The sequence below is a fragment of the Piliocolobus tephrosceles genome, chromosome 1 (assembly GCF_002776525.5).
Source record: "Piliocolobus tephrosceles isolate RC106 chromosome 1, ASM277652v3, whole genome shotgun sequence".
NCBI lineage: Eukaryota > Metazoa > Chordata > Mammalia > Primates > Cercopithecidae > Piliocolobus > Piliocolobus tephrosceles.
In genome coordinates this window covers 106210820-106229383 of record NC_045434.1, presented here as the reverse complement: position 1 = coordinate 106229383, position 18564 = coordinate 106210820, and the positions used below count along the sequence as shown (strand labels likewise).

At 33.2% G+C, this 18564-nt stretch overlaps 1 protein-coding gene across 4 annotated transcripts in view; it reads left to right on the top strand.

Annotated features, from left to right (window-relative positions):
* The window catches only part of SYCP1 (synaptonemal complex protein 1), a 114955-nt gene that overhangs the window by 47326 nt on the left and 49065 nt on the right, over window positions 1–18564 (top strand). For all 4 annotated transcript variants that reach the window (XR_003309905.2, XM_026456726.1, XM_026456728.1 and 1 more), the window contains exons 17-23: window positions 6456–6560; window positions 7511–7614; window positions 9017–9134; window positions 9955–10025; window positions 11041–11122; window positions 13780–13842; window positions 14003–14065. Coding sequence is in view for 3 of the 4 variants with exons in the window: in XM_026456726.1 (XP_026312511.1) it covers window positions 6456–6560; window positions 7511–7614; window positions 9017–9134; window positions 9955–10025; window positions 11041–11122; window positions 13780–13842; window positions 14003–14065 (606 nt within the window). In the remaining variant the exon portion in view is untranslated. The remainder of the gene's footprint in view (window positions 1–6455; window positions 6561–7510; window positions 7615–9016; window positions 9135–9954; window positions 10026–11040; window positions 11123–13779; window positions 13843–14002; window positions 14066–18564) is intronic.

Below are 18564 nucleotides of genomic sequence, written 5' to 3'. Positions count from 1 at the left end.
TGGCTGGGAGAGTGGGAGACTCCACGGGCGCTTGGCAGGGAATGCCATCCAGCCTCGCGGGGCCCTTGGGTCATGCGTCCAAGCCCTGGCAGGGAGGGGAGGGCAGTGGGGAACTGCTGCTCGCCCATCTGTACCAAAAAAAGAAAGAAAAGGCCATGGAAAGGCTGGGTTGGACTGAGGCCGAAATTCCGCATCTCCGGGAGCAATAGGAGTGGGGGCACAGTTTCCTTTATCCTCAGAAGAAATCCAAAGGAAAAAAGGCTTAGAAGCAAAAGATAAAAAGTTTTTTTTTTTTGGTTTGCATCTCACTAACCCTTTCTCAAGCCTTATGTTTTGCAAACAGTATGTTATAGGAAAAAACCGGGTTCTTGTCACAGGATCAGGAAAGATTAGGCTTGCAGACACTTTGAAGGGTGAGTAGGGTAGGGTTTATTGGGTGAAAAGGACAAAAAGGTCCACAGGGACTCTCAGCAAAGAGAGTCCTGCTAGCAGGCTTTCTGTATCACAGATTGAATCCCTGGTTGCCACATAAGAGCAGAAGGGGTCAAGCTCATCCACCCATGCAAACGGCATGAACTTCCTGAGGCCCCGCCCTGTCCTTCCAGTAGGCAGGCTGGTCGGAGGTTCTCCAGGGTGCTCTTTTTACTTGGCCGGCTCATTATATATGAACAACAATTAATATCTGGATTCTCAGGATCAGAATGTCTTGATTGGTGTGCAGCTCTTTACTTGCTAGCTATATGACCAAGAGCAGTTTAAACTCTTGATGCCTCAGTTTTTCCATCTATGAAACGGAGAAAATAATTGTTCATATTTCATAGGGTGATTGTGAGGAATAAATACAATAATTCATTTACTCATTTAACAAATGTTTGTTGAGTTTTTCAGCTGGGCATGGTGGCTCACACCTGTAATGTCAGCACTTTGAGGGGCTGAGGTGAGCGGATCACTTGAGGCCAGGAGTTTGAGATTGGCCTAGACAGTATGGCAAAACCCTGTCTCTACTAAAAATACAAAAATTAACTGGGCGTGGTGGCGGTGTGTCTGCAATCCCAGCTACTTGGGAGGCTGAGACATGAGAATTGCTTGAGCCTGGGAAGTGGAGGTTGCAGTGAGCTGAGATCAAACCACTGCACTCCAGCCTGGGCAGCAGAGTGGAACCTGTCTGAAAAACAAAAACAAACATTTGTTGAGTTTTATTTATGCTAAAACTCTGGGGATACAGTGGGGAGCAAATGGATGCATATACTACCTTCATGGAATGACAGTGATCAAATAGTCACACTTAAATTCAGTCACTCATTGAAATGTAACATTACAATGGTGACAAGGGCATTAAGGAATTAGTTCATAGTATGATGAGGCCTATGATAAAAGGGTTTGAAGTAGTTAGATTAGAATAGGCTTTTTTGAAGAAGTAAGGATTGAACTGAATTCTGGAGAAAAAAATACAGCATATCAGATAGAGGAAACACGCTAAGATTTTTTTCATGGGAGGGAGTATGGTGAGTACATGATGAAGTGAAAGATGCTGCTGGAGAGTTAGATAGGAGCCTTACAATTCATGGCCTTGTAAATCATATCAAAGGAATTTTGTATTTATCCTAAGAGGAATGGGACACTCCAGATAATTTTAGCAGGGAGTGACTTGATCAGATTTGCATTTCAAAAAGCACATTTGGCCTGAAGGAGAAAAGTATATTCAGGTAAAACAGTTAAGAGTAGACAGACAATCACAGTAGCCAGAGGAGAGATGATGGTGGCTTCCTCTGGGAGGTGGTAGTAGTAGTAAGAAAAAGTGATATAGGATGACATTACCACTTGTTAAAAATACTCTCCTTTCTCCATTGAATTGCTTTTGCACATTTATTAAAAAAATCAACTGGCCATGTTTGCATGGGTCTATTTCTGGGCTCTCTTACATTGTCTTGGTGCATTTGTCTATTCATTTGCCAATATTGCAGTGTCTTGATTACTATAGATTTAATACTAAGTCTTAGAATTGGGTAATGAGATTCCTCCAACTTTATTATTTTCAAAATTGTTTTAGCTATTCTAGTTCCTTTACATTTCCATATAAATTTTAGAATTAGTTTTTCTTTTTTTTTTTCTTTTTTTTTTTTTGAGATGGAGTCTCGCTGTGTTGCCCAGGCTGGAGTGTAGTGGCATGATCTCTCCTTTTTAATATCTGTACAGTCTGTAGGATTACCTTCTTTTTGTTACTGATACTGGTTGTTGTGTCATTTCTCTTTTTTGTCTTTTTTTTTTTTTTTGGACATAGTCTTGTTCTGTCACCCAGGTTGGAGTGCAGTGGCATGATCTAGGCTCACTGCAGCCTACACCTCCTGGGTTCAAGTGATTCTCCTGCTTCAGCCTCCTGAGTAGCTGGGATTACAGGCATGCACCACCACATCGTACTAATTTTTTGTATTTTTAGTAGAGATGGGATTTCACCATATTGGCCAGGCTGATCTTGAACTCCTGACCTTAAGTGATGCACCCGCCTTGACCTCCCAAAGAACTGGGATTACAAGTGTGAGCCACTGTGCCTGGCCCCTTTTTTGTTAGTCTTGATAGAGGTTTCTTAATTTTATAGATCTTTTCAAATAATTAGTTTGTATTTCATTGATTCTTTCTATTGTTTTTCTGTTTTCAATCTCATTGTTTTCTGCTCATGTCTTTATTATTTCCTTCCTTCTGCTGCTTTGAGTTTATTTTGCTCTCTTTCTAGATTCCTAAGGTGGAAGTTTAGATTGTTTTGAGACCTTTCTTTTCTATAAGCATTTGCATGCTGTAAATTTCCTCTAGTCACCTTTTCAACTGTATTTCACAAATTTTTATATGTTGTATTCTCATTTAGATTAAAATGTTTTTAAATTTCTCTTGAGGATTTTCCTTTGATCCCATTTAGAAGTCTGTTGTTTAATTTCCATGTATTTGGAGAATTTCCTGTTTTTTTTTTGTTATTCTTTCCTAGTTTAACTTTGTTATGGTCAGAGAATGTACTTTTAAAAAAAATTATTAAGGTTTGTTTTATATATCAGGATATGATATATCTTAGTGAATGTTCCATGTGCACTGAAAATAATATGTATTCTGCTATTGTTAGGTAGAGTGTTCTATAATTGTCAATTAGGTTCAGTTGGCTGATGGTGTTGTACAAATATATGTTTTTAATTGAATTTTTGGGTCTAATTCTATTATTTATTGAGAGAAGAGTGTTAAAACTAGTACATTTTGGAACTGTTTATCTCTTTAATTCTATCAGTGATTGCTTCATGTGTTTTGAACTTCTGCTATAAATTTCACATTTATATATAACTGCCATATCTTCTTGACGAATTGACCGTTTGATTATAATTAAATGCCCTCTATTTCTGATAATACTTTTTTGTTTCAAAGTCTATTTTAACATATTATTATAGCCACTCCCTGTTTCTTATGCTTGTTGTTTGCATGGTATATCTTTAACCTACATTTGACTTTATATTTGTACATATGTGCTTATATGTAGCCTACATATAATTGGGTCTTCCTTCTTTATGCACTTCGACAGTCACTACTAATTGGAGAATTTAGGCCATAGATACCTTTAAAAATTGCTGTTTAAGTGTTGATATGGCTAGATTAGATTTACTATTTAAAAGTTGTTTTCTGTTTGCTTCTTTCATTTTGTTCCTCTTTTAAACTCTCTGCCTTCTTTTGGGTTATTTGAATATTTTTTGGTATTCCATTTTAATGTATCTACTGGTATTTTATCTATACTTCTCTACATTTATTTTTGTGGCTATTCTAGGGATTACAATGTGTATCCATTACCTTGTCTATAATGAGTTAATATTGTACCACTTCATGTTGAATGTTGAAACTTTTTGACTATTTATGTCCTTTTCCCACTTTGTCCTTTGTGCCAGAGTTGTCATATATATTACACCTACATGCATTTACATCTTCATAAGACAGCTATAATTTTTGCTTTAGTAGTCATATTTTTTAAAAATAACTTGAGGAAAAATGATCTTTTATATTTACTCCAATATTTATCAGTTGTGATATTCTTTATTTTTTCCTGAAGATCCACATTTACCTCTAATATTGTTCTCCTTCAGCCTGAAGAACTTCCTATAGTATTTCTTGTAGTGCAGTTTTGCTGCTGACAAATTTTCTTAGTTTTTCTTTTTGAATATATTATTTATTTACTCTTCATTCTGGAAGAATTTTATTTCATTTTTTAGGTATAGGATCGTAGGTTGACAGTTTTGTTTCTTTCAGCACCTTAAAGATGATGTCTTATTGTCTTTGATCCTCCATGTTTTCTAATGAGAGACCCACATACTTTCAAGATTTTCTCCTTAATTTTGATTTTTCAGCAGTATGTAAGTGAAGTTGAATTATTATATTTGAGTTTTACTGCACTTCATAAATCAGTAAATTTTTAACTTTCTTCAAATATGGGAAGTTTTGGCCATTTAAATATTTTTCTGCCCTATTTTTGCTGTCTTCTCCTTTTAAGATTACAATTATACATTGATTTGATCTTTTTATATTGTTCCATGGGTTCCTGAGGTGCTATTCATTTTATTTCAATATTTTTCCTCTCTGTTCTTCAGACTATCATTTCTGTTGTTCTGATAGTCAGATTTACTATCTCTTTCCTTGTAATCTCCATTGTGCTCCTATGAGCATCCAATGAATTTTTTTTACCAGTTCTAAAATTTCCATTTTTCTTATTTTCTATTTCTTTCCTTAGATGTTCTATCTTTCTATTCATTTATTTAAGAGTATTTCCTATACCTGATTGAGCATACTTGAATTAGCTGCATTAAAGTTCTCATCTGATAAAGTTCTCACATCTTGATTATACTGGGGTTAGTATATATTTGTTGCCTTTTCCCTTGAGAATGTTGACGTTTTACCAGTTCTTTGTATATTGAATAATTTTGGAATTATATTCAGGACATTGTGAAGGTTATATTATGTAGGTTCTATTATATTCTTCTGAATAATGTAAATGTTTTTGTTTTATCTATCAATTAGCCTGCTAGATTCAGAAATAAACTTTATCTCACCTTCTATGAATGGTGCTTCAAATCTTAATTCTCTAAGCCTTTGGTGTACTTTTTTTGACTCTGTATATGAATGTATGCTTCATGGGTTGTTTTTAAATTTGTGTAGTATTCATACATGGAATCAGGAGATTACTTTCGGTGGTTCTTTGTTCTGTATGATTTCTCCTTTATATTCTGGCAGCTGGTCATGGTTCCCAGGACTCCTTTCCCTGGTTCTACCAGGTTCCTCTAGCAAGAGAGATGGTGGGATTTCTATTGTAGTTTAAGCTGCCTATACCACACTGCTTAGCAGTGACGTTTCACCATTGGGACAAAGCTACCAAAAACTGACAAACTCACTCCTCTTCAGCCACTTGTGTTAATTTTTCTTTTTTCACTTGTTAAAATCCTTAGGTTATCTCTCTGTCTCTCTCTCTTTCTCTCTCTCTCTCTCTCTCCCTCCTTCCTTCTTTCTCTCTCTTTCTCCCTTGCCATCTACACACACACACACACACACACACACACACACACACACACATTTATAATTTATATGTATTTATGTATTTTGTCCAGAGTTTACAGAAGTTTTCAGTGGGAGAGTTGGTCTTTGGGCATGAGATTATAGTGACATACTAAAAGCTAAAAGACTGCTTCTATTTTTGCTCTGTCAAATTGAGACACAAAAATCTGACTTCCATAGGGTAGTGAAGAGAATGAAAATATATTTTAAGCATCTAGTGAGGGCTGGTCATATAGAAGTCATTCGAAAGCATGAAACCATGGTTATTGTTATCAGTCTGTCTCCACAGCCCTTGACATAATTTAAACACTTTTCATCTTGCATTTGTTTTGGCACAGTAGTCTCATTACTGGCTTTCTTGTTTTTAGGTTCACCCTACTTAAGCTTTCTTGTGCACTGTTGCTAGTGTTATCTTTTAAAATTACAAATATGATGATGTTATATTGTTACAGTAAAATTTATGATGATTCCACATTGTCTATAGATAAAATTCAAACTCCTTAACTACAATTAGTAGTTTTTATAATTAATAATATAGGACCTTTTATTGTGAGGCCTTTTATAAAATTTTTGTGATGTTGTGCTTGGGAAGACAAAGTAAAAAGTGAGTTCATAAATATATGCTGTGTCGGATAGTAGAAAGAATGATAAGAAATTAATCATCTGTAACTAAAGAATTAATTATTGTGTTCCAGGGCTGTGTCTATTGAATTGTCTGTCATCATGTTTAGTCTTTGAATTTACTTAATATTGACTAATTTTCTCTTTTTAAAGAATTTTAGCCAGGGGGAAGCTCATAGATCTTTCCATAGCTCCATTTGGCCAGTTTGATTACTTTGAATATGTGTATGGTTTGGTACTCCTGATTTGTTAATATTTATAAATAGGGAGAAAAGGAAAAGCTTTTATATGAAAACAAACAATTTGAGAAGATTGCTGAAGAATTAAAAGGAACAGAACAAGAACTAATTGGTCTTCTCCAAGCCAGAGAGGTTTGTTTAAGGAAATATTTTTATTTTAAATATTTTGTTAATAGAATATAGATTTATGAATTATGGTATAAGTATTTGTTTTGTTAAAGATTTCTTCACAAAATTCCTTTCAAAGCATTTGTTATTACATTAATGTGTTTATGATTGATTTAAAACACATCTGGACAACCTCCACATTATAATGTGAGAAAGATCAACATTTAAAAGATCAATATGATGCATTATGCTGTGGTTTATAATAGTTATATTTCTTGATGTCTTGAGTATTTTTTCTTTTGAGACAGAGTCTCGCTATGTTGCCCAGGCTGGAGTGAAGTAGCTAATTCAAATGTACAGTAATTGCACACTAGCTTTGAACCTTGTGCTTCCTGGATCATCCCCTCAAGTAGCTAGGATTATAGGGGCACACCACCATGCCTAGCCAAGTATTTCTTAATTGGTACATTTGAAATTTAGTCTTCATTAAGTTAGGTTCTTAGTTTATAGTACTTTTTATAGTGCTCATGTTATAGTTTTAGAATTTGTATTTTAAAGTATGTTTCCAGTCCATGACAGAATTACATCTTGTCTTTTTGTAATAATAACGTTTTAGTTTTTTAAGATACTACCTGATTTCATCAATTAATATATTTCTCCTTTGATAATATAAAATTTTAATTGAAATTAATTACTTGGCAGAGTGATAAGAATATTTTATAACATGTAACTATTTTTCTGGTTGAATTTTACAGTATCAAGATAGAATTTACTTACATTGAATATGTCATTGTTCATTGTTTTAAAATTATAGTGATTATAGTGATTATTCACTTTAAATTTACTCATTTAAAATATTTGACATAACCTGCCCAATTTTTGCCAAATATATGATTTAATTACTCAGTGAATATACCTTTCAAATGAGAAAATTGGAAAAACACTTGCCATAGTTATATATGTTTATTTTGCAGAAAGAAGTACATGATTTGGAAATACAGTTAACTGCCATTACCACAAGTGAACAGTATTATTCAAAAGAGGTTAAAGATCTGAAAACTGAGCTTGAAAATGAGAAGTATGTTTTCCATTTATCTAAGAATAGCTTATGTACTCAATTCCTAAGCTTTCTGGTGATAAATAATAATTTAATTATATTTAATATTTATTTGAATGTATTTGAAATTGTATTTTTATTCTTAAGGATCTAAATAATGTGCTAATTTCATTGCTAAGGAACGTACATATCACTGACATGAAAAAGAGTATACCGCAAAGCTTAGAAACACTTTACATCAATGTGCTCCTTTTCTTAGAGGTATTTAGTTCCTCATAAAAGTAATCATTTTCAGTTCTAACTAGTTGTTTTGGTTGTTTTGCTAAATTATTTTATAGGTTTTTGTTGATAAAGTGTCAAAATAAAAATTTATTTCTTACATTATCCAAATAAAATATTGAATTGGATGATTTTACCTACTCAGTAAGTTTAATTTGGAGAGAAAGCGGGGGAAATTATTATTGTATTATTACTCAGAGAAAAGTAAATTCAAGTAGCCAGTCTAGTGGTGGTGAGCATGATTTTCCCCTTTTGGTGGCTTCTCAATACTAAGTTAAATAAGAAAAGTAAACAGTTTATGCAGCATCCTCTCATTTCCTTTTTATCTAATTCTCTATTTCTGGTACCTTTTCAATAGTACTTTTTTAAGGGCCCTAGGTAAAACTCATCTATTAACTAATGTCCCTTTTAATGAATGGACTGGTTAGTTATTTGTATTTTAATGTACATTTGTTATCCTTAGTATATTTGCTTTTCAACTTTTCGTGGCTTAGTGAAACGCTTTATCTCCTCTTTGATGAATTTCCAGTATCATTAAATAGAAATAGATAATAGATGCTCCTAAAATCACTCTGTAGAGCCACATACTCCTCTGCCTTCATTTAAAATTGATATTGGATGTAACCAATACAGCAATAATCTCTCTTCCAAGGTAGAACATTTGAAATCTTTTAAGAGCAAATTAGGTGTTGTGCACAAAAGTTAAACTTAGGTTTTTTTTTTAATGAAAATATCTTAATTAAACACAGCTCATGCCTCATGTACTACTTTAATCAAGTTATAGGAAATTTGAATTAACTTCTAAGAGTCTAATGGAGAGGAAAAAATTATTGAAGAAAATAATGTACTTTTCAAAATTTGTGGAAAGTATGAAAGGATGAGCATACAGGGAACATGCAAGGAAATATATTGTGTGACATTTGAAAATTTAGTAAAGAAAAATTTCAAAAATATATAAATTAGAGGGAATAATGTAATGATCAACCTATCACCCGGCTTCAGGAATTATAAACCAATAGTCAATTTTGTTTCATGTTTTTCCCCCCGTCCATCATCCCTTTCCCCTATCATTATGTTGACTTAAATTCCATATTATGTCATTTCATTTGTAAATATTTTGGTGTGACTTTTTTAAAAAAAATAGGCTTAAGAATACTGAATTAACTTCACACTGCAACAAGCTTTCACTAGAAAACAAAGAACTCACACAGGAAACAAGTGATATGACCCTAGAACTCAAGAATCAGCAAGAAGATATTAATGTGAGTTGAAAAAGAAAGTGCTGGTGACTTAGTTTTCTTCCAATTAGTAGGTTAGAATAGATGACCTCTAGACATCCTTTGAACTTTAAAGTCTGATTACTTAGAGCTAAAACTTTGTTTTAGAAGAAAAATATGCATATTGGTCTTATAGGGTGGTAATGGGTGACAGAGGCTACCCTCTGATTAATGTGGAGGCCACTCCTAGAACAAGTTAATCTAATTTTAGGCATCAAGATTTTTAAAAACCATCTAGTCAATAGGTATTTATTAAGTCATATAAGATTGTGGAGGATACAATGATGAATAAAATGTCACCCTTTCTCTTTAAGAACTTTTGACTCAATAAAAATAGTAATTTCTCACATAGCTTAAGCAAAATAGTGTGTCATATGTGTTGTTAGTGGGGCAAAGTGTTATCAGAGTTTGCAGGATCACTTCTGCTTTGGATAAAAAGAAGGCTTCTGAGAGAATATAGCATTGATTTTGGTCTTAAAAGATGAATTATGAGTTCAGTAGGTAACAATGAATGGAAAACATTACTTGAAGTGACAATATGAACAAAGGATACAGACTCAAAGTAACACTGGAAAACCAAATGAGACTTGTTTTGTTAACTATTGTATAGGGATTGTTGGGAGAATAATTAAAGTAAGGCTTAAAATGTAGTATGAAACTATACAAGATGAAAAGCCCATTTTTTTTTTTTTGCTTTATATATAACTAAATAAATTTTATACTGACAGATAAAGGTCTTAAATAGTAGTTTAATTTTATTTTTGTTTAAACAAAATAATTGATATAAACAATGTTATTTCTTTAGAATAACAAAAAGCAAGAAGAAAGGATGTTGAAACAAATAGAAAATCTGGAAGAAACAGAAACCCAGTTAAGGCAAGACTAACAAATTGGCCTCTTTTTTTGTCTGGCAAAATATTTTGATATTTCTTTTCTATTAACTTGTTATCATTAATTTAAATTGGACTGATGTTGAATACTGTATAAAGTAAAAATTAGACATAAATCACTGTTGTGGAATCCTGCTTAAAATAAAATTATAATAATGTCTACTTTGTGCTTAGTGTTAAAGGCTAGTGAGATTAGACAGAAATTTTAAAACATCATAAACCTTCTCATTCTTTAAGAAAATATATTAATCACATTTCATAAAATAGAGAAATCTTAAAAATTACTTCTAATCATATGAATGATTATAATACTGGATTATTTATACCCACTCTATATTTTAAAGAATGTGTTTGGTTATTGCTTATAACTATACACACATAATTTTATATGTGGTTTTTCCATTTAATATTATTTTTAGCATTATTAATGTTTTTATGTTTTTTCACAGTCATCTATTTTATGTCCATCTACCAGTCATTCAAGTGGATGTAATGACATTATTTTTGTCATTTTTACTTTTGGATATTTATGTTTTTTAGTTTTTCACTTTTTTTTTTTTTTTCTGAGACCGAGTCTTGCTCTGTCGCCCAGGCTGGAGTGCAGTGGCGCCATCTCGGCTCACTGCAAGCTCCGCCTCCTGGGTTTACGTCATTCTCCTGCCTCAGCCTCCCAAGTAGCTGGAACTACAGGCGCCCCCCACCTCGCCTGGCTAGCTTTTTATATTTTTTAGTAGAGACGGGGTTTCACCGTGTTAGCCAGGATGGTCTCGATCTCCTGACCTCGTGATCCACCCGTCTCGGCCTCCCAAAGTGCTGGGATTACACGTGTGAGCCACCACACCCGGCCTCTTGTTTGTACTTATATTCTGAAGTATTCAGTTTTGGCTTTTTACATTTGGTTAAAGAATGTGGTCTTTAAGACTTCCTTATTTTGAGTTATTTGAGATCTTCTTTAGACCTAATAATTTTTATTATAATGTCACTTTTCCATTTTCTTTTAGAAATGAACTGGAATATGTGAGAGAAGAGCTAAAACAGAAAAGAGATGAAGTTAAATGTAAATTGGACAAGAGTGAAGAAAATGTATGTTGTATTTAATAATGGATTGTATCACAAAATTTCAAATCGTAAAAGCAACACCACATGTCTAAACTAAAATAAAGGGAAGTATACTGTTGTAAAAATAATAGTGATCTAGAGACTGTCATCAGCCATCAACCTTAAATATTTAGGAAAAGTTGGATTATTTTACTACTAATCTGTTATCTATATCTAGAAGAAATAGTGGTATAATTCTGATTTTCTTTTAACATATGTTCAATATTTAATGTAGACTAACATTTTTTAGGCTAAACAAAAGGCTTATACTTCAGTAATATAAAATATATGGATGACAAATTGTTTAATAATTTTGTGTCATGCTTTGGTGAATATGATATCAAATTAAGATAATAAGGTTTTCAGGGAAGAGTGTCATGAAAATGGAATAGTACAAGATATGTGACATGATTATAGTATATATTATACAGAGTGGAAGAAAATTGTGCCAAAGTAGAAAGATCGATCTAGATTATTAGGCCTTTGATTGTGTTTTTTTCATTCATTCAACAAATATTATTGACCACCTACTGTGTGTCAGGCACTGTTCTGGGTGTTATATTTGGATTTCATTTATTTGGTAGACAGTAGTGATCTAATTAAAGTTTTTTATTGAGGAGGTGACACCGTTTAATATTTGCGAATGGAATGGGGAGAGATGAAAGGCATTGAAATCAGTTGGAAAACTATTAAAAGTCATCTTCAAAGTTCTAAAAAAATCTTGGAGAAGACTCTGGCCTAGTTCAATTCATACTTATTCCCGAGTCAATCATTTTGGCTAGGGGATAGAGTAACCTGGCTAAGCCTGAGCTGCATGTCCACTCATAGAGATAGAGTTAGCCCCCATAAAATTACATGAGCTGAGCAGGACTACTGTGAATTTTATAGTAGAGGAATTCTTGCAGGAAAGGGTGTTGGCCAGACCACAACATAGGTCCTCTATTTGGATACTATTAGAGTCTATAGAAAGGACATCTAATTCAAACTTAAGCTAGGGCATGCTTCCTGAAAGAAGTCACATTCAGTGTGAAGCTTTAGATTAACAGGAATTAGTGGAGGACAGGTGGTGGATACAAGTATAGCAGGGAGGATAATATTCTAAGTTAAAAAAACATAAACATTGTATGTGTAAGTCTGAAAGTATCAGAGCATGGCATATTTAAGTACAAAAAAATCATTGTAACTAAAAGATGGAGTTTAAGGCAGTGGTGGTAGAGGGCAGAGTGAGGAAAGATGAGGGTAGGGAGAGGTAAGCATGGAGAGATGAAGGTGGGGAAAGATGAGGGTGGATCATTTAAGGCCACTTAAGCTGCATTTAGGAGTTTGAGGCCATTGAAGAATTTTGACATGAAGATTGTTAAAATTATATTTACACTTTTGAGAGCTGTAAAACTATTGGAACAGTTCAAGGATGAGATAAGGTACCACTTTAAAGGGCTTACAATAGACCAAGCACGTTCTAGGTTCTTTTTATGTGTTATTTCACTCAAAGTGGGAAATCAGACCTCCAAAGGATAAAAACCTTCAAAAGGTTACATGACTAAGAAAGAAGTACTAGAGTTGGTCTTCTACATTCTTTAAACTATACCACATTCTCCTCCCTGAAAAGCTATTTTTCTTTTAGTTCATATTTATTAGTTAAATTCAGCCTGAAAAAAATGAACTTAATATGCTAAATGCTTGGTATGTAATTCACTACTTTAAAATTTGTATCAGAGGCCACTGCAGATCATTAAGCCTATTGTTTGTTCATGGAGAAAAACATGAATTTAATTTTTAACGTAAAATAAAATCCTCCATTAAGAATTTAAAACACAATTTATTTTGCAAATATAGAAAATATTAGTGACGATTTAAGGAAAAAAATGAAATGCATGACAAATTTTTAGCAATTTCAGTTTCCCGTATTTTGATTCCAACTTACCTGTTAAAACAGTTTCCCAGAAAGAATCCAGGTTGTAAATACTTCCCAGATATTTTGTGTGACATTGAGTTTCATTACACTTTTCTTCCCTCAATCTGCTACCTTAGTTCCGACATTTTTTATTTTATATATATTTTACCTATCTGAGCCTCAGTTTCCTCATCTCTCAAATGGAGATACTACCTATCCTTTCTATCTCATTGGATTGTTGCAAAGTTCAGAATTAAACATTGCAAAGATAAGAATGATGAATGTTGACATATAAGCAGTAACATAAAAATGATTTTTTAACTGAGAAAAATTATATATATTTATGGTATACAAAGTGATGTTTTGATGTATGTATACATTGTGAAATGATTAAATCATGCTAGTTAACATATTCATCACTTCACATGCAAAGATGCGTTTTTTTTTTAAAAAGGGATACTGCGGCTGAGTATAGTGGCTCACATCTGTAATCCCAGCACTTTGGGAGGCCGGAGTGAGAGGATCACTTGAACCCAGGAATTGGAGGTTGCAATGAGCTATGATTACACTTGTATTTAGATATCTTTATTAAAATTTGTGATTTTAGTATAATTTTTATATTAATGGAATTACCATGATTTTGAAGTGACATTTATCAGTACTTTATGCAATATTTTTATTAGTCTGAAATTGCCTGTTTTGACTGGAATACTGAATAAAATAGCTATAATTTCTCAAAATTTTTTAGTGTAACAATTTAAGGAAACAAGTTGAAAATAAAAACAAGTATATTGAAGAACTTCAGCAGGAGGTATGTATTTTTTATAAATATTCTCAAAATCAAACTGATATTTTCATCACAGTTTTAGAGAATAATGCTTTCTCTTCCTTTAGTAATTTGAGTCTAAGTCAGTGGCAAGGTAAGTTTGAATAACTTTAGTACTAAATATAATTATTTTTACTTTTAACAGAATAAGGCCTTGAAAAAGAAAGGTACAGCAGAAAGCAAGCAACTGAATGTTTATGAGATAAAGGTATTTGGCATCTTTATTTTTGTTTTTTAAATATTAATAGATAGATGAGAATTTAGATATTTTATTCCACTTGTTTATACAGTATAAATTGAAAAGTTGAAAGGTTGTTATCTTTTTAAATAGGGGAGATCAATTCTTTTAGTTGTAATAGAGTACACTTCTGTGATTTAGCATGCACATATCTTCTTAAGCTTGGATTCAGGCAGCTTAAGAATATATGTGCATGCATGAGCTCTTTGTGTGTGGTCATATTCCCTACCTCCATATTAAAAAGTGAAATTGAGTAAGTAGAATGGATTCTTGGAATCTACATTTTAAAAAGCTCTATGTGTGATTATCCTGCTGCAGAAGGGGATTGAGAACCATTTACTTGTATAAAACAAATTAAAGCCTTACAGTATAAGCTCCTAATATTAGAGCCATATTTTGTAACCTTATTCCTATGTCTTTGAACAATGACTGACAGTAAGTATTCAATAAATAGTTTTTGAATTATGAATGGAAAACAGCAGTTCTCATTGTGTTAATTATGTGCTTTTTGGGAGGAAACATAAAAATCTTATACCTTCCTTTAATGGTATTTGAAATTAAAAATATGTAAATGTGATTAAAAATTAAGTCAAGTAAGGATTTTCATAAACTGTTGACATTCTATATAAACATAACAGATTCGTATATCTTATAATTTAGCTCTTCTACTCTTAGGTAGAGTAAATAGAAAGGTACAAAAACATTTATAGCAGCATTCTTTGTATTAGCCCCAAACAGAAGACAACATAAATGTCAATCAATAGTATAAAAATCAGTCAATAAAAAATAACACCAAAATAATCCAGATGTTAGAATTAGCAGATAAAGTCTTTTATGCAGCTATTATAAACATCTTCAAAGACAGAAAGGAAAATATGGTCATAATGAAAGATCAAATGGTGAATGTCAGTGAAGAAATGGAAACTGAAAATAATCAAATGGAAGTTCTAGAACTGAAAAGTCAAATGTCTTTAAAAACCAAAACCAAAACCAAATGGTCCTAATAGTAGATTGAAGACAAATGAATCAAGTGTCAGTAAACTGGAAGCTGGATAAGTAGAAATTATCTAGTCAGAGGTACACAGAAGAAGATTTTTTAAAAGAGAGGAATAGTGCCTCAGTGGCCTGTAGAACAATAACAAGTGTTTTCAAGTGTGTAATTGAAATCCCCAAATAAGAAGAGAAAGAGAATAGGGCAAATAAAATTTTCCATTTTGAGACAGAGTCTCACCCTGTCACCCAGGCTGGAGTATGCACTGGAGCAATCACAGCTCACCACAGCCTCGACCTCCTGGACTCAGGTGATCCTCCTACCCTAGCCTCCTGAGTAGCTAGGACTACAGGTGTATGCCATCACATCCAGCTAATTTTTGTATTTTTGGTAGCGATGGGGTTTTGCCATATTTCCCAGGCTGATCTCGAACTCCTCGGCTCAAGTGATCCACCTGCCTCAGCCTCCCAAATTGCTAGGATTATAGGTATGAGTGACTGTGCCTGACCTTGGCAAATAAAATTAATTGAGAAATTTCTCAAAAATTTATCACACTTAAAACAAACTCGCAAATCCATGGCCATCAGCAAATCCAAAGCAAGACAGACACAAAACCATATGCAGGCAGTCATATCTTAGTCAAAGTGCTAAAACCAAAGATAAAAAGAAACTTTTAAAAGCAGACCGAAAAAAATGTCACATTGCGCAACAATGACATAGATGATGACTGACCTTGTATCAGGACAGTGAAGGTCAGATGACAAAGGAATGACATTTATAAAATACTAATAAAAATAAACCATCAACCCAGAATTCTGTATGCAGCAAAAATCTTTATAAAATGAAGACAACATGACATCAAAAGCTGTACCCTAAGCAATACTAAAGGAATTTCTTCAAGCTGAAGGAAAATGGCATTAGATGGAAACTTTGATCAATAGAAGAAGTGAAAAGCACTGGAAATGGTAAATACTGAGATGAATTTAAAAGGCAACATATTTTTCTTTTAATTTTAAAAGGGTATATATGGCTGCTTAAAGGAAAACAAATTGCTATTATAAAGTTTATAATTGATGAGACTTCCATAACACAAAGGACAGGGGAGTAAATATAACTATTTTGTTGTAACATTTTTACATTGCATATGAAACAGTTATAATATTAACACTTAGAGTTTGATAAGTTAGTGATATATACTATCCTCCTTAGAGCAACCACTACAAAATAATGCAACAAAGTATAGCTGTCTTAGTTTAGGTTTCTATAACAAAGTACCATAGACTGGGTGGCGTATAAACAATGAACATTTATTTCTTACAGTACTGGAGACTGGGAATTCAAAAATCAAGGCACTGGCAGATTCAGTGTCTGGTGGGACCCTGATTCCTGGTTCATAAACAGCCAACTTCTCATTGTGTCCTCAAATGGCAGAAGGGGCAAGAGAGCTCTCTGGGATCCTTTTTACAAGGACACTAATCCCATTAATGAAGCCTCCACCCTTATAACCTAATCACTTCCCACAGGCCCTACCTTCTAATACTATCACATTGGAGGTAGGATTTCAACATATGAATTTTGGGGGGATACAAATATCTAGTCCATAACAATAGCAAAAAAGTCAATAGACTGGATTAAGAAAAGGTGGCACATATACACCATGGAATACTACGCAGCCATAAAAAAGGATGAGTTCATGTCCTTTGTAGGGACATGGATGAAGCTGGAAACCATCATTCTCAGCAAACTATTGCAAGGACAGAAAACCAAACACTTCGTGTTCTCACTCATAGGTGTGAATTGAACAATGAGAACACTTGGACACAGAGTGGGGAACATCACACATTGGGGCCTGTTGTGGGGTGGGGAAAGGGAGGAGGGATAGCATTAGGAGATATACCTAATGTAAATGATGAGTTAATGGGTGCAGCACACCAACATGGCACATGTATATGTATGTAACAAACCTGCACGTTGTACACATGTACCCTAGAATTTAAAGTGTAATTAAAAAAAAAAGTTGAAAATAAATAAATAAGTAAATAAATAAATTTGATAAAGGAGAAAAAAAGAATGAGTGGAAACTATACCCTCCTCTTCAATATTTTGGAACCATTTGTTTAGAATTGGTATTATTTTTTCTGCAATAGCTTTGTAGAATTCATCAATAAATTCATCTTGGCCTGGAAAAAAAATATGGGCAAAGGACTTGAATAGATATTTCTCCAAAGATACACAAATGGCCAATAAGCACATAAAAATGAAAATATGCTTAATATCACTAATCATTGCAAATCAAAATCTCATGAGATGTTACCTCATATCCGTTAGAATGGGTACTAATGAAGTAATAGAAAATAACATGTTAATGAGGTTGTGGGGAAATTAGAACTCTCGAGCACTGATGATGGGAATGTCAGATGGTACAGTCAATGTGGAGAACAATTTTGTGGCTCCTCAAAAAAATAAAATTAGAATAACTATACGATCCTCTCATTTCACTTCTGGATATATACCTAAAAGAATTGAAAGCATAGTCTCAAAGAGATATGTGTTCACCTACGTTCATAGCAACATTATTCACAATAGACAAAAGTTGGAAGCAACCCATGTGTCCATTGACAGAAGAATGGGTAGACTAAAGGTGGCCTCTACATACAGTATTCCATACAGTATGGAAAATGTTTTGATGGTTTCTGCTAAAACTACACATGCATCTACTGTGTGATCCAACAATTATTTTCCTAGATATTTACTTAAAATAAATGGAAACATGTCCACTAAAAATCTTGTACAAGAATATTCGTGGTAGCTTTATCCACAATGATAAAAAATGGAAACACATAAAATGTTCATTAAGAAGAGACTGGATAAACAAATTTGGTATATTCATACAATATAATACTACTCAGAAGTAATAAAGACCTACTGATACTCACAGGAACATGGATGAATCTTGTAATATGCTGAATGAATAACTTATATACAAGAGAGTGTGTTTGGCATGATTTCATTTAAATGAAGTTTTCGAATCGGCAAAACCAATTTATGGACACAGACAGAACGATGGTTGCCTCAGTAGGGTATGATTAGTTTGTTAAGGGATATGAGGGAACTTTCTGGGATTATGGAAATTATGTCTTGATTGGTATTGCCATTACATGGTTTTAAAAACAATTTGTCAAAACTTATTAAACTTTACACTTAAAACCTTGCATTTTATTACATGTAAATTATGTCTCATTGAAGTTGAAGTCATCCATGAAAGCTACCGGGCCTAGAGTGCTCTTTATGCCAAGGCTTTTAATTTCTGAAACAACTTAATCATAGTTACAGCATAACTTAGTTGTTCTATTTCTTCAAGTTTGATAAGTAATATTTTTCTGGGTTTCATCCAGTTCATCTACATTTTCTACAGTTTCAGAATTGTCTGTAGCCTTTACTGTTAAAAACAGTAATATCCTGTTTTTAATCTGATGTT